Source organism: Lacerta agilis, chromosome 7 (assembly GCF_009819535.1).
Source record: "Lacerta agilis isolate rLacAgi1 chromosome 7, rLacAgi1.pri, whole genome shotgun sequence".
Taxonomy (NCBI): domain Eukaryota; kingdom Metazoa; phylum Chordata; class Lepidosauria; order Squamata; family Lacertidae; genus Lacerta; species Lacerta agilis.
Genome location: NC_046318.1, coordinates 32,225,333 through 32,241,840, shown reverse-complemented (window position 1 = coordinate 32,241,840; position 16,508 = coordinate 32,225,333). Strand labels below are relative to the sequence as shown.

Here is a 16,508-nt window from a genome sequence, read left to right as displayed (position 1 = left end):
TCCATAACTGATGCCATCTCAGACTCAGTGAACACATCTTGACTCCCTCCCCACAACCCTTGCTTCTCACTTTCCTCCTATTTTCATCAGCGATGTTGCTTCTTTCCTCCCTCTCCTATCCAGGCTCAATAATCTTTGGGGAGGGGGACACAATTAAATTTCTCCTTCTGCTGATGCCAACTCTTCTTCTGGACTTCCTTGGTCTTAAGCATGTGGCTGCTTCTCTGGGGAGGGCATGAATATGTTCATAACTGAAATTCTCATTGTTCAAGAGAATCATATGTGAACTGTTGTTAATAAGCCAATCATAATCTTCCCTGCTATGGCACAGCAACAGAATCAATGGAGATTTTTTTTTAAAAAAAAAATTCTTTACAAACATGGGGGCATAGGAAGGTCCTGCTGGATCACACCAATGGCCCATCTTGTCCAGCATCCTTTTCTCACAGTTGCAAACCAGATGCCTATGGGAACCCTCCAAGCCAGGACCTAAGAGAAACAGCACCCTGCCCATCTGCCTTTCCCAGCAACTGGCATTCAGAGGCATACTGCCTCTGGCAGTGGAACATAGGCATCATGTCTGGTAGCCACTGGTAGCCTTTATCTTTACAAATTTGTCTAATCTTCTTTTGAAGCCATTCAGGTTGGTGGCCACCACCGTCTCCTTTGTGAGCACAACCCATCAGTTAGCTATGTGCTGCACGAAAAAGTCCTTGCAAATCCTCCAACATTCAGCTTCATTGAAAGTCCGTAAGTTCTAGTGTTATGAGAGAGGGGGGATGACGACTTGTCTTTATCCACTGTCTCCATGCCAGTCATCATTTTATAAACCTCTATAATACCACCTCTTACTTTTCTCTAATCTAAAAAGTGCCAAATAAAACAACTTTCCTCATAAGGGAGTTGCTCCATCCCCTTGATCAGTTTGGTTGTCCTTTTTTGAACCTTTCCCAACTCCATAATATCCCCTTTTTATGTGGGATAACCAGAAACGTACTTATTATTATTATTATTATTATTATTATTATTATTATTATTATTATTATTTGTATACTGCCCTATACCCACAAGTCTCAGGGTGCTTCACATGATTAAAAAATAAATAAATATGCAGTTGCACCGTAGATTTGTGTCATGGCATTAGGATATCAGCCATTTTATTTCACATTGAATCGCATTTGCCATTTTACCGCTCATTCACTCAGTGAATGGTCCTCTTGGAGTTCTTCACAATCCTTTTTTTTTTTTAAATGACCCTTAACAACTCAGTATCACCAGAAAACCTGCTCACCTCCTGACCCACCCCTAACTCTCCGTCTTTTTATGCACAAGCTTAAAAGCATATAGTGGGTGTAATTACCTTCAGATAGAAATGGTGGGGCGAGGAATATAATTTGAAGAAAAATAAGGTTATCAATAAGCCATGCTTTGGTTTCTGCAGGGCAGTTCATGCCAGTTTTTAAATTTATAATCAGCCTGGATACAAACTGAAGTCTGCTGAATGTGGGAAAATGAAGCTTCCGCTCTCCCCATTACTCTTCCACCCTGAAGACCAAAGCCACAAGAACATTGCCACTTCCTGTCTTGCAAAAACATCTCTTTCAGCTCCTGCCTTAATTATTCTAAGTACAATGATCGAATGCTGCCTGATACAAAGTTACCAACAGCAAAACACACTGTATCTTAAACATTTGTACTTCAGAAACAAGACAATTTGAAGAGCGCTTTGCAAAAAGCAAAGAGAAAGGGGGGGGGAGTTATTTGTCAACATTCCCCCTCTTTAAGGTAATTGTACCCCTGCTCTTCATGGTTTTAATAGACTTTCTAAGCTGTTTCAAGCATTAATGTAAAGAAAGGCTGAAAAGAAGCAGGCTGATGACACAAGAAGGGAATCATAAATGCAACTGGGTTATTTTAAAGGAAGCTACAGTTCAGTTTCTCGCGGGTGGCGCTGTGGGTTAAACCACAGAGCCTAGGGCTTGCTGATCAGAAGGTCGGTGGTTCAAATCCCCGCGACGGGGTGAGCTCCCATTGCTTGGTCCCTGCTCCTGCCCACCTAGCAGTTTGAAAGCATGTCAAAGTGCAAGTAGAGAAATAGGTACTGCTCCGGCAGGAAGGTAAACAGCATTTCTGTGTGCTGCTCTGGTTCACCAGAAGCGGCTTAGTCATGCTGGCCCTCAGCCAGTAACGTGAGATGAGCGCCGCAACCCCAGAGTTGTCCGCGACTGGACCTAACAGTCAGGGGTCCCTTTACCTTTACCTTTTACAGTTCAGTTTGTCCATTGCTTCTTTCATTGGCAGAGCTGGCTTATTGAGGGAAGGTGTTCAGCGCATAGGTTTTATTCAAAACATCAACACTGGCTATGCTGTACAGTATAAGGGAATTATTTTCCTGCGAGCAGCTGTTGACCTACAGGTAAAGTTGAAAGGGAGCATGCACAACTGACAGTTGGCTGAGGCTGCGTGGTTGTGAAATTGCATAGCTCTTTCTCTTTCTGTGCCACCCCATCCCCCCCCACAAAATGGAAGAGGAAGCAATTCCCCGAGGGGTGGTCCATAGAGCAGGAGTGGGCCCACATTGTCCAGAGAGCTGGAAAATGCTGCAGGCCATATGCAATTAGTTTAAGGGTCTTTGGACTGAAGACAACCCAATGCACCTTAACTTCACTAAACCACCTCCCCAAGTAATAATAGGAGTATTTCAAATTATACAGCTGCAACAATTTCATAACCAACTCCCCTCCCCCCCCTTGCAGCTCAGGATGATTTTACTTCTTTCTCACATATGGTGGCTGAAGGTGGATGCTCAGCACTTGTTGCTAAGAACCTGTCAGAACCCTTTCGAGTGATGTGACAATGTGATTGCACCAAAGACAACAGATAGTAACTAAAAACACAGAGCGAAAGACAGATAGTCGGACAGACAGATCTCTGCAGGCTGCAGCTAAGATAGATGGGGTTGTTTGTGAAATCTCACTGGAAAGCTGTCCTGACTGCCACATGCAGCTAAAAAGAAGGAGAAATCCTATGTCAAAGTATTATTATTATTATTATTATTATTATTATTATTATTATTATTATTACCCCACCTATCTGGCTGGGTTTCCCCAACCACTCTGGGCAGCTTACAGTACATATAAAAACATAGTAAAAAAGCATAGTAGGTATGCTTCAAAAGCACAGCCAGGAAAAGGTTTGCAGAATGGTAAAGTTAATTGAATAAAATCACGTTATATGTTAGAAGGAATTAATTCTGTGTTTCCATCTACATGTTCAGCACTCTGCTCTGTGTATTTCCTTCCCAATAAAGTAATTACTTGGTTCTGAAAATTGACTCTGAAAAAAACACAAAAACCAATACATGCTGGTTAAGATGTGTTTTAGGATATGTTGAAACACTAGCAAATCCAGACACTGGCTCATCTTTCAAAGGAAATGGCAAGAGAGAAATGAAACCAGCATATCTGAATCACTTTTATTTGCAAACCTAAATATCAATGGTACAGCCAACAGCATCTAATCACCACACAGAACCTACCCTTCTTCAGCAGCAAAATTATCCAAGGACTTTTTTAAAGCTCCAAATCAAATATGCCATGAATTCTTCCCTCCACGCCTTTTGCTGTTTTCCTTAGCATGGATAAATAGGAGACCCTTCCAAGTTTCCCAAAAGAATATATGTGCTTTGAGGTGTGTGTGTGTGTGTGTGTGTGTGTGTGTTGACTTCTATTGGGAAAAGAGCAAAGACAAAAACAAAAATTAAAAGCTCAGTTTTGAATCCTCAGTGGATGAACCATTTGGGGAGATCTTCTTATATATGAGAAATAAAATCATGCAGCTTAGAGGTCAAATTAAAAAAACAAAAACATACTTTATACTGAGCAACGTTCCTAAATGTTGATCCAAAGAACACTCTGAGTTTATAGCTGTTATATGAGACACAGCCAAATCCTGTTGCTGCCCTGAAATGATGGGGACAAAACTGTACCTACCAAAATTTTCATCAACCATGCACTTGAGTACCAATAAAAACTTCCAGAAAATGTAATGAAATTATCTCTAAATTATTTCGATTTGTTATCCAGTTAGCACTATGCTTGAAATCAGACTCTCTCTTACCTTTGCCTTCTCAGTACTCTGTTCCCGTTTTCCAACATGGTTCCCCATGGTGCTCCTCAAATTTATTCCAGAACTACAAACAAAAACAGTAAAAAAAAAAAAGTTAAGTTATTCCAAAATCAGCCAGTCAACTATAGTGTCTTCAACTCTACGTACGCTAAGGAAGGGGTACACAATGTGGTGTCCTCCAGATGTTGCTGAACTCCAATTCCCATCAGTCTGAACCAGCATGGCCAAGTCAGGGATGATGGGAATTGTAGTCCAACAATATATGTAGAGCACTCTGCACTACTGACCAGAGGGGCTGCAACCCTGTATCTAATCCTGTGTGGGGCCCACAATTTGTTTATGCCAATTTTGTGGATATCCATTTCTTCCTTTTTATGGTGATGCAACCTGTGATTCTGCAGAATGTTGTTAGAATCATACTCCCATGATTCCAACCTCAGCCAGTATGACCAATGATCAGGCATGGTAGGGGCAATATCTGGACTACAAGGTTCACTGTGTGGCAGGTTTAGCCCAATGCATAGAAAGTTCTTGATTGTTTTAAGCTGTTGGCACACTGACTCACTCGGAAGCCTGATCCTAAACAGCTGTAGGAGTGAATTGTTTTACATCAAATATTAAGTCTGTGCATGCTATCAAGCTACAAATTACCCAGAAGCATTAGTGAGGTCTCCAAATCCAATTGATCCTCAAAATCCGCCTGCTAAATGCAAGTGTGGTTGATTAATATAATTTACCCAGTAATAAGCCACAAACCACTTCTGGGAGTTGGCAGGCAAGAAGAAATAAAGATCAACCAATAGCAGTTAACTCCCATTCTTTATAGTATACAGAAGCACTATTAAAACATCAATACCTTGAAAGCAAATTGGCCGTGCACGAAGAATCGTGCCAGCTGTGCTGACATTTAACTACTTCCAGTAAGATTTTTTAAAGGCTCTGCTCCCCACAGTGACCAAAAAAGAATGCTGATTCTCTGAAGTGTAACAGAAACCAGAGAGAATCCAGAGAAAAAAAGTCAGTTGGCATGTCTTTCAGAGTGGGTGAGAGGAAAGCAGGGATAGAAAGGTATGTCACTTGGAAAGACAGGGAGAACAAAACAGGCTGCAAACACAATGCAAGCAGAGCCCAATGTTTTGTTCTTCCAGTGGGAGAATCCATTGAAATCACATGAGTAAAATGGACGTGATTCTTGTACAGACAACTTCTTTCAGATTAGTGATATTTTAATAGCACTTCTGTATATTATAAGAGAGGAACATGGGTGGCGCTGTGGGTTAAACCACAGAGCCTAGGGCTTGCTGATCAGAAAGTCAGCAGTTTGAATCCCTGCAGCGGGGTGAGCTCCCGTTGCTCGGTTCCAGTTCCTGCCCACCTAGCAGTTTGAAAGAACGTCAAAGTGCAAGTACATAAATGGGTACCGCTCTGGCGGGAAGGTAAACGACGTTTCCGTGTGATGCTCTGGTTCTCCAGAAGCAGCTTAGTCATGCTGGCTCGGAAGCTGTATGCCGGCTCCCTCGGCCAGTAAATCGAGATGAGCGCCGCAACCCCAGAGTCGGACACGACTGGACCTAATGGTCAGGGGTCCCTTTACCTTTATGCTATAAGAGTGGGAGTTAACTGTTATTTATTGATCCTTATTTCATATTGTTTGCCAACTTCTAGAAGAGATTTTCCCACCACCACCAATTTATGGGTAAGTTACGTATATTAATGAGCCACAGCATTTAGGCTTTGCTACAGCTTAGTGGTTAACTGTGTGAGCCCGGGAGACCCTGGTTCACATCTCAGGTAACCAACTGGCCTTCAACAAGCTAAACTACCTTAACCAGTGTGGTGTCAGACCAGGACCTGGGAGACCGGGGTCCAATTCCCCACTCAGTCATGAATCTTACTGGGTGACCATGGGCCAGTCATTGCCTCTCAGCCTAACCCACCTCATAGGGTTGCTGTAGGGATTAAATGAGGAAGGGGAGAACCACCTTGAGCTCCTTGGAGAAAAAAGTAGGATGTAAATGCAATTAAAAATAATATAAACGCACATCGATTTATATGAGAATAATTATATTGGCCTTCCTTAATACTGCCTCTGTATTAATGGTTACTGAGATCATGTAAATCAGAGGTAGCTGACATAGTGCACTTTAGATGCTGTAGGACTGCAAACACTCATCATTTCTGAACATTGGTCGGCCATTGTGGCTGGCTATTCCCAATAAATATATTCCACTTTATGACATTAACTGCAGAGGTGCTCACTTCTCCAAATAATTGAGGGGGCCTGGTGTGACGCCAAAGGAAAGAATTTTTTTTTTTAGTGGTGTCACTCATTTGCCCTGCTGTACAGGCATGCTCTGGTCCATGGGGTCACAAAGAGTCGGACACGACTAATCGACTAAACAACAACAACATATGCCTGTTTTTCCCGACAGTTTACAGAAGAAGAATGAGTGTTGCTGTACACAGGTATAAACAGAAGAGACAAGGAAAATATTTCTGAAGTATGTTCTCGCTTGGCCTGTTTGAAACCAGTTTGACCAGCCTGGATGTGCTCAATTCATTGCACAAGACAGCCGTAGCCACAGGAATGGTGGCAGACCCTACCATGAAGCTAGCATGAAATAAACATCTTTCCCCCAAAGTATTTATTAAAATTATTAATCGCTTGTCACCTGACAATATGTCACCATATGTGTATGTGTTTGTGTGTGTGTTTGTGTGTGTGTGATATACAATGGTACCTTGGTTCTCAAACGCCTTGGTACTCAAACAACTTGGAACTGAAACACTGCAAACCCGGAAGTAAGTGTTACGGTTTGTGAACTTTTATTGGAAGCCAAACATGCTCCATTTTGACTGCTTTCAATCTGAGTGCCACACTTCCATTTTGAGTGTCTGTTTTTGCTATTTATTTTGTGTTTTTGTCTGGAACTGGTTAATCTGCTTTGCATTACTTTCTATGGGAAAGTGCACCTTGGTTTTGGAATGGACTTCCGGAACACCATAAGGGAAGGGGAAAAGGTATATGTGTCTTATAATACATCAATATGTCATCTAACATAACATTTATGAAAAACAAAACAAAAAACAATGCACCCACCACATAGATAATAACAAGCAGCATTAGCTTAAGTACGCAATATATTTTATATTCCTAAGAAGTAGCTGAGTTACTCTGTTGCAGATGACAACAACTCTAAAGGTTGGTTCAAACAGCTGCATGCTCCTCACATCAGATGAATTTGCCACTTTTGAGGCCTCATAGCTGACTGTGAGATGACTCCATTGAAAAGGAGTGCGTTTGAGGTGACATGAGTCGATACAAAAGTATGATCAATGGTTTTTGATCTTGAATGCCCACTCACACATGGACATGCAAGGCACCACTTGGTGTTGTAGCCACCATGTGATAAATATACACCTTTCAACCAGAGAAAAGAGTTTTATGAAGCTCTAAAACTCAAATTATTCCAGTGTGCCCTTTGAAGCAGGCCCATGCTGAAATCAATTAAGAACAAATGAAATGTACTTACTATTTCATTGCAGCATGAATAATAATAATAATAATAATAATAATAATAATAATAATTTATTATTTGTACCCCGCCCATCTGGCTGGGTCTCCATGAGCATGCAGCACTGAATTAGTGAACATATATCATTAGCATTTAAGGTTTTTTTTGTTATTGTTAATCCAACAAAGTGTTCTCCACACACTTTGCAGATGTTCCAGCCATCACTTCAAATGGATGTCTTTACTAACACTTTCCAAACCACAAATAATTCGTATGATTGCACGATACTTTTAGAGAAGCATCTCTCATGTTTCCCAGACAGTTTTGAAGATATCTACAGAACAAATTACAGAGCAAAACTGAGAAAGTTAAATATTCCTATTACAGCATGACCATTCTTTCCTTTAGCTAACTGGAAAGTCACAGTCCTTCAGTCTAAGCTACCGTACTGGCTTGTTAAAAAGTGATGGCTGCACCCAGGGTTGTTAGGAAGCCAATACAGTGGAACCTCGTGTTATGGACGGGATCCATTCCGGAGGCCCTTCTATAACACGGAACTGATGCAAACCAAAGTGCCGCATCTGCGCATGTGCATGGCACAATTTAGCACTTCTGTGCATGCGCAAGTGGCAAAAGCCAAAAGTAACCCATTCCAGTACTTCTGGGTTGCTGTGGGACGCAACACGGAAACACGTAACCTGAAGTGGACGCAACATGACGTATGACTGGAATGTACTCTGCTTACCTGGGAAGAAGCCCAACTGAACTCAGTGGAACTTACCTCTAAGTAAACATGCATAGGATTGCTACATAAATTGTCACCCTTCAGCTCTTAGGATTTGGGAGTCAGAGTTTGTAAGAGAGCCAGATTTCAACAAGGAAGATTTGATTTCAAAGCCCCATTCAGCCATGAAGCAAATGGAATAGACTTAGACGGGTCCCTCCAGTCTATTCTTATATTGCAGAATTATTGCAAGGATTGACAGGACAACCCCATGTATGCCACTTCGAAGGAAAGCCCAGGTATAAACACAATTATTTAATAAATAGCACTAAATTTATAAAAATTAAAGGATACTGTACTTTCAAAGAAAACACTAATTAGCCCAGTGATGCCCACCCACTGTAAACAGAACAAAATTATGATACAGAAACCTTCACAATATATATATTTTTTTAATGGAGAGATTTAACTACTGGTAAGTTGCAGTGCAAAGGCAGAGGAAACCTTAGTGATTTATAGGCCATCCAGAAATGAACTGGAAGCCAGCGCAGATTACCCAAAACTGGAGCAATACGCTCCACAAAGCAGGCTCTGGAGCTTTTACACCAGATGTAAAATCCCACCAAGACTGAACTGCAGTAACCCAATTTGGGCCTAACTGTCACCAAGTACTTGCAAATTTAACACGGCACTACCGGGTAATTAAAAGAAGTATTTCTGAAGCCATCCTTCACAATACTAACGTTAATCTGAAGAACTGATATAGTTACTCTTCTCACTGTATCCAATTATTTTTGTTGTTCGGAAGAACTATGAAACTTGAAATTCATTGAGATTTTTGATGTACAAAAGGAAGTCCTTCTTCGTGCAGTGCGTAGTTAACAGAATTTAACAGCATGCTGCCGTAGGGTGTGGCCACGGCCATCTAATCTTAAATGGTTGTTGGGGGGGGGGGAATGTGAATGATAAGACCATTGATGGCTGCTAGTCATGATGGCTATAGGCTACATTCAGGTTCAGAGATTATAAGTGGGTGGGGCATTTTTAATGCATTTCCTCTTGGTTTAAATGTTTCTATGTGAGGTTATTGTTGTTTTTAATCTGCTTGTTGCAAATTGCTTTGGGTTGCCCTAGGCATGATAAAATGACTAACAAATTCAATAATAAATAAATAAATGTTTTGTGTGTGTGCAGGGCCGTCTTACCCATAGGTGCTAGGGGTGTGGGGCACCCGGGCGCCGGGCTCTCAGGGGCACCAGGCCAGGAGTCCGGGGCCCAATAGCTGAGTCTGGGGAAGAGCCCGCCCATTGGTCAGAGCGCCACGGCGGGTTCTTCTGCTGCGGGCGGCTCTGTGCCACGAGTTTGGGGGTGACCGAGCCAGTGAGATGCTGAGGCGGCCAGCAGGCTCTGCCCTCCCACGCGCCTGGGACAGGGCAACCTGGGTGGAGGGGAGGATCTTTGCACCCCAGCGCCGCAAATGCTTAAGACAGCCCTGTGTGTGTTTGATCCAGAAGAACTCTTCTCAAGTGCTTAGTTTACTCTTTATGACTGAGGCTGCAATTCAGTGCACCCTTAGCTGGAAGTAAGTCTCACTGGATTCAATGGAACTCAAAGTCTCAGCAGACAAGTATAGGGCTAGCACGGTATAATGCAATTCCAGCTTAGAACCATATTTGGCCTAGAACCACCCCCATATTTGGGGATGCAAATATGCACTTTCATTATTGAATTTTTTCCAATCTTGTCTTGGAAAATATCTAGTCTTTAATTACTTGTTATAAACACTGTCCATTCATCAATTAGCCAAGTCTATCTTTGTTAGTTACTCATCTATGAGCTGGTAGGCAATTAAAATGTTTTTTTTAAAAGTTGTTTTCTCATAGTGCTATTACATGGCAGCATATGATATTTCTCATGGAATAATAATTACACGGAATGGTATTTTTAATTGGCTTTTACAAAAAAGAAAAAAAAGAAAAGAAGTGTCGGTAGAACTAACCACACGAGTTCCTGTTTGCCGCATTGCATGAAAACATTTAATTGCTTGGTGTCTATGCAAAGTCACACCTCCTTGTTGCACTTCCTTTTTCACAGTGTGATTCAGACAAACCACTTCATTCCATCTGCCTGATGCTAAAATCATGTGGAACAAGATGTTTTGATGGAAGCCTCTGAAATACAAAATGTAGATCTTTCTCAAATGTGCATTTAACCTGTGAATATATAAAGCCTCTGAGGAAAAGTGTGAAGAGTCTCCTGTATTAATTAAGCGAAGCTGAAAACATATTTTGTTGTTGTTATGTAGCTGCGAATTTTTAGCCAGTGCTGTCAAAAGGACTGAAGTCTGGTAATGATCAAATGACAAAAGATAAAATAGGTGTCTAATATATAAAGCCCGCTGACACTTAATGGATTTAGTTTTGGCTCTAGAGAGCCCGTCTGAAGAAAGAGGCCTTAAATGCTGCTGAAAGACAGAAGGCTGCAGCTGGAAGGGGCTTCAATAGTTATCGAGCTGAACCCCAATCCATTGCAGGAAATCTGCCTCTATAACATCCCTGATAAAAGGCATGTGAGAATGGGGAAGAGTTCTATTTTGAAGGACAGTCAGTGGGAACAGGTGTCAGGGCTTGGCACACAGGTTGCATCTGGAAGCATGGAAGGATGCAGTCTCCAAAATATTAAGTAACCATTATAACCCCAGTGTAGAGCTCCATATGTGCTTTGAGAAGGATGCAGATTATGGGTTAAGTATATTGAAGTTCATGGTGAAACAGCAGCTTAGGCACATATGCTTGGAGCTGCCTCTTAAGAGAGCTTCCTCATTTATTCCAGTCAAGCTTACAGCTCCATAATTTTAAAAAGCTCTTCTCTGTAGCAGAGAAGATCCATGTAGACAGCAGAGCTTTTACACCTGCAAGGAATTGTAATGCAAGGACACATACAGAGTAAGAGATTGGATCATTTTTTAATCTAGAACTGGCCTGTGCAAGATCACTTTTCCAGCTGCTGTTACTGCTGTTATAAAGCATCAATGAATCTCCTGATTCAGGGAGCAGCTACAAGACTGGGAAACCAAAATCAATTAAATAGCCTTCAGGTCCTTTCCTTTCCTTTCCTCTCTCTCTGTGTGTGATCTTGATTTCTTGTTAGGTTTGTAGTGACAGGGAATATTATGAACAATAAAATGGATGCAATTCTTCCAGTGCACATTTGAATGAATACTGATTTTGAAAAAGGAATGGGAAATATTCCACAAAACTATTGCCACATCCTCATTTTGAACAAAACTGCTCTGCAAACTGTTCTGTACACAGTTATTTTTAGAAAAGTGAGAAAGGGCACATAATTTGGAAAGAGTACATAATTTTAAGACGTTATCTCTATTAAATACTTTCGCAAGAACAGCAGGGATCCAGGTATCAGTGATAGCTGTAGACAGAAATTGTCGTTGTAATGTTTCTTTTGCACACTCTTCTTTGCAAGTTTATATTTTTGCTTTAAAAAATAGCTGGTTGGAGTCTAAGACAGCTCCTTCAGACATGCATTAGGGCTCATTTTCCATTTGAGTTTCTCCTTTGAAAATCAGTTTGCCTTCACAGAAGATTTCTGCACCGTGGCATCAGGAAACAGGGTTTTCCAATATGGAAGGGGAACTATTTTGGGGGTTGCATTTAGAATAATATGAAGTTTCACCCTGACTCTCAAGACGGCATGCATGGGAATAGTTAAGATTACTGGGATTCTGAGTGAGCTGAAGTGTTTTCTCAGCATGACTGCTGTAATTCTGTTATTTAATTTCAAGTTTACTTGAGGGGAGGGAAATATTAATTTATTCCAACAAATTTACTAATTTACACTGGGAAATACTGCAAAATGTGGTACCAGCTGCAAGGGTTTATTTTCAAACAATAAAGGCAGACAGGGCGTCATAAACATTTAGGACCAGGATATTACTCTGAACTGGCAACAGCAGAGAGAAAAAGTAACTTTAAAATGAATATATATATATATATTTCAAAACAGTCCATTGGCCTATACCCAAGCTTGTTTTCTTAAAAACAGCTCCTGGGCACCAAATGATAAATATTTGATTCCCAGCAGCAGGGAGTCTGCAAATGAGTAAAACAAATTAAGCAAGCAATTGAGCTGAAGAAAATAGGTCATTATTATCCCCATGATTCTGAGGAACATGCCTTTAAGATGCCTAATACTGCTGTACCCGAGGACAGCAGATCTGCACCTCACCCAAACGGCATGTGTTGACACAAAAACATGTGCTCAGTGGAGTGTGTGACCTTATGCAATCTGTAACTAGAATACAAAAAGCAGCCATGTGAAGATTATGCATTCTGGGTTGTTGTTTTTTTAAACACAACATGTCAAGGCTGACGTTAAGCCAGAGCTCTTGAGGATCACTCCGTGTATGCCAGCTGGCACAACTAGTCCACATTGTTCTCCATCTGGATCCTGCAATTTCCTGCCACAGCCTCTCCTGCTGTCCATTTGCCACTTTCTGTAATTTATGAAGGCTGGTGCAGCTTTCGTCCTGACTATTTCAGGAACAGTGAGTGGGATTAAGGGCTGTCTCCTCAGAAGCAGATTTGTTTATCTTTTCAGGGTGAGCTGGGCTCGGTTTTGTGAATACGATTTTTAATTAAAAACAGGTTTCTCGGTCACTTTTTCATCAGCGTAACCCACCTCACAGGGCTGTTGAGAGGACAAAAGGAACGTCCATAAGATCCTGAAAAAAAGAGATGTAGGCACGTTGAAATCAATTGACCAATTGCAAGGCCTGCTGGAGCAAGCCAATGTCTCATCTAGTCCAGCATCCTGTTTCCCCAGTGGCCAACCAGGTGACTATGGGAAGCATGGAAGCAGGACATGAGTGCAACAGCACTCTCTCCAGCAAATGGTACCTCGGGTTACAGACGCTTCAGGTTAAGAACTCCGCTAACCCAGAAATAACGCTTCAGGTCAAGAACTTTGCTTCAGGATAAGAACAGAAATCGTGCTGTGGCAGCGCAGCGGCAGCGGGAGGCCCCATTAGCTAAAGTGGTGCTTCAGGTTAAGAACAGACCTCGAGAACAAATTAAGTACTTAACCAGAGATACCACTGTAGTTAGAATGCACCCTTTGTGGCTTGTAGGCTTTGATAGCCCTCTTCTCCATGAATTAGTCCAATTTTCTTTTAAAGCCACCCAAGTCACTGGCCACCACTAGCTCTTGTAGGAACAGCTTCCATAGTTGACCTGTGAACTGTGTGAAGAAGTACGTTCTTCTTTCCTAGAAATATCTTCTTTTCCCCTTACTGAAATCTAAGCCCTAGAATCATAAGAGAGGAACGTGAGCAAGAGGCAATCCTATCATGCTTGCTCAATCAACCTACACAAAGCTCACAACAATGTGCCACAAATACACCACAAAATGAGTTTTCTGAGCAAAGAGCTGCAGCTGCCTCAAGCAAGTGAGCCAAGCCCAGTTTGCTGCAGGCAAAAAACAAAACAAAATAAAATGAGATGCTTATATTTCTACATGTCTCTGTCCCAGGATAAAATGGTGTAGCATGTAGTTTGGGCTGGATAATTCCCATGGGGGAAATAGACAATTCCTTCAAGAAACAGCTGAAGCCACACAGAAACTCAGGCCCCATTTTCACTATTCATTTAAAGTAGTATCATACCACTTTAAACAGTTGTTGCTTCCCCTAACGAATCCTGGGAGCTGTAGTTTGTTAATGATGATGAGAGATATTGTTGTTGTTGTTCAGTCGTTCAGTCGTGTCCGACTCTTCGTGACCCCATGGACCAGAGCACGCCAGGCACGCCTATCCTTCACTGCCTCCCACAGTTTGGCCAAACTCATGTTAGTAGCTTCGAGAACACTGTCCAACCATCTCATCCTCTGTCGTCCCCTATTTCCCTGCCCAGACCCCTATTTCCCTGCCCAGAACTGCTCAGAGTGTTTTAACAGTCAATCCCTTTTCCCAGTGAACTCTGGGAATAGTAGTTCTGAGAAGGAAGCCATGGCTGTATGGAATAGTATGATACTGCTTTAAATGTATCATACAGATGGGGCCTGAAGAGAACAAAATTATCTAGCCCAAGAGAGTCCTTAGTAAAAGCTAGCAGCGGCTTTCCAGAAAGAAAGAAAGAAAGAAAGAAAGAAAGAAAGAAAGAAAGAAAGGTCACAAAGACAGGGAATAAAAACACAAAGGGCCTGCAGAACTGTGGACAGCTCCCAAGAAACAAACATCTTCCAGTGACTTCTGGGGCAATACTGAGTGTGACATAGCAGGACAAAAACTCTGAAGACGCGCCATCCTCAATAAGGAGGGGATTTCTTAAAGGTGTGGCGGTTTGCCCTGAAGCCCAGTGCTTCTTCAACTTTCTGTTGTCTCTTCAGGGGGTCGACCTTTATTCTAGGTTAAGGTGTGGGGGTCAGGCATTGGTAAAATGGATTATCAGAGGTCCTGAGTTGCCAGTTCTTTCTTCCATGAAGGAGTCCTTGTTCAGCATATCCCAGGACTGGACCTCAAGCATTTGGGGAATATTAAGTTCCTCCAATACAACGCCATCACTTTAAACGATGAAGGCATTATTCAAGGCCAGAGACTGTACTATACCATTCTCTCAGTTTTGTTGACCATCATGGCAACCCTCAGCGTGTTTACTCAGGACAGAAGCAAATCCCATAGGCATCTGGTTGACTATGTGGGAAAAGGGTATTGGACTAGATGGGCTTTTGGACAGATCCAGCAGAGCTCCTCTGACATTCTGAAGCCTGTAGGATTTGAACTCAGGTGAGTGAGCACAGAACTGTAGCCTGCCCAGGCCACAGATCAGGGTCAGGATACTAAGGAACCAAGCCTTACAATTTTTCTGCTCCAAATTTGTGCATACCTACTTGAAGATCCCAAACAATTAGAGAGATATTTTTAGCAATTAATATCATACAGCCCCTTTGGATCCGCTGGGATTCACTACTCATCTTGAGCAGGAAATGAATACATTATTTTCGTCTGATTCTTTTAGGAAGCATTTTAAGTAGGCAGAACATAATTATCAGCTTGGAATTTAGACAAGTCACTATATTAACACCTCTCAGACTACGCAGGTATATCAAATACACCCATGCTCTGCTCTGTTTTCAAATTAAAAGATAAATGCTGCTCAGACTTTGTACCTTGATATGGCCTTTATCTACTCACATGATTAACATTTCATAAATCAGAGATGGGGAAACTTTGGTCACCTCAGATATTGTTGGACTACAAGTCCCATTTTCCCTGATTATTGGAAATGCTGGTTGGAACTGATGGCGGAAGGAATATAACAATATCTGAAAGGCCACAGGTTCCCTATCCTTGCGTATGTGTGTATTAAAACCAAATAACATAATACTCCCAACTTCATCACTGAAAAATATATCTCTGAAAACACACACACACACACACACACACAGAGAGAGAGAGAGAATATGGTTTGTAGTAACGCAACAGACATTTACAAACAACTCTATCCTATCTCAGAGAGGAATTTTGCACTGGCAACACCTTGGAGAAAATAAAATCACATGCACTATTCAGGTCATGTTCTCTTCGCAGTGTTGATAGGATGATAAACTGCATTCACCACATTCATGGATTTCAAAACCCAGCCTATAATGGAAAGACTAAATTAAACACCTACACTGTAACTCAATCTTATGAGGAGGGAGCTCAAGCACACCACAATCACAAACTGAAATTAGGCTCATGAATTTATTTCATTTCTATCCTACCCTTCTCCTGTTAAGCACAAGGTAGCATATGTGGAATTTCCATGTCTTCCATCAAGACACAGACCAAATCGAGGCCAGCTTAGATTTAGTAAGTTCCACTGCACCATGAGAAGAGAAGACTCCCTAGAAAAGACCCTGATGTTGGGAAAGATGGAGGGCACAAGGAGAAGGGGACGACAGAGGATGAGATGGTTGGACAGTGTTCTCGAAGCTACTAACATGAGTTTGGCCAAACTGCGGGAGGCAGTGAAGGATAGGCGTGCTCTGGTCCATGGGGTCACGAAGAGTTGGACACGACTGAACAACAACAACAACTGCACCATGTGCCTTCACCCCATGCTCTGTGCCCAAGTATATCAATG

General features: G+C 41.8%; 1 protein-coding gene across 2 annotated transcripts in view; it reads right to left on the bottom strand.

The window, feature by feature from the left end:
• Positions 1-16,508, bottom strand: part of MBP (myelin basic protein) — a 96,233-nt gene that overhangs the window by 67,969 nt on the left and 11,756 nt on the right. The window contains exon 2 of one of the 2 annotated variants that reach the window (XM_033154775.1): positions 4,120-4,192. In XM_033154775.1, the coding sequence (XP_033010666.1) occupies positions 4,120-4,167 (48 nt within the window). In that variant the 5' untranslated portion in view covers positions 4,168-4,192. Of the gene's footprint in view, positions 1-4,119; positions 4,193-16,508 lie in introns of those variants that run through there. The other variant, XM_033154774.1, reaches the window with a different exon arrangement.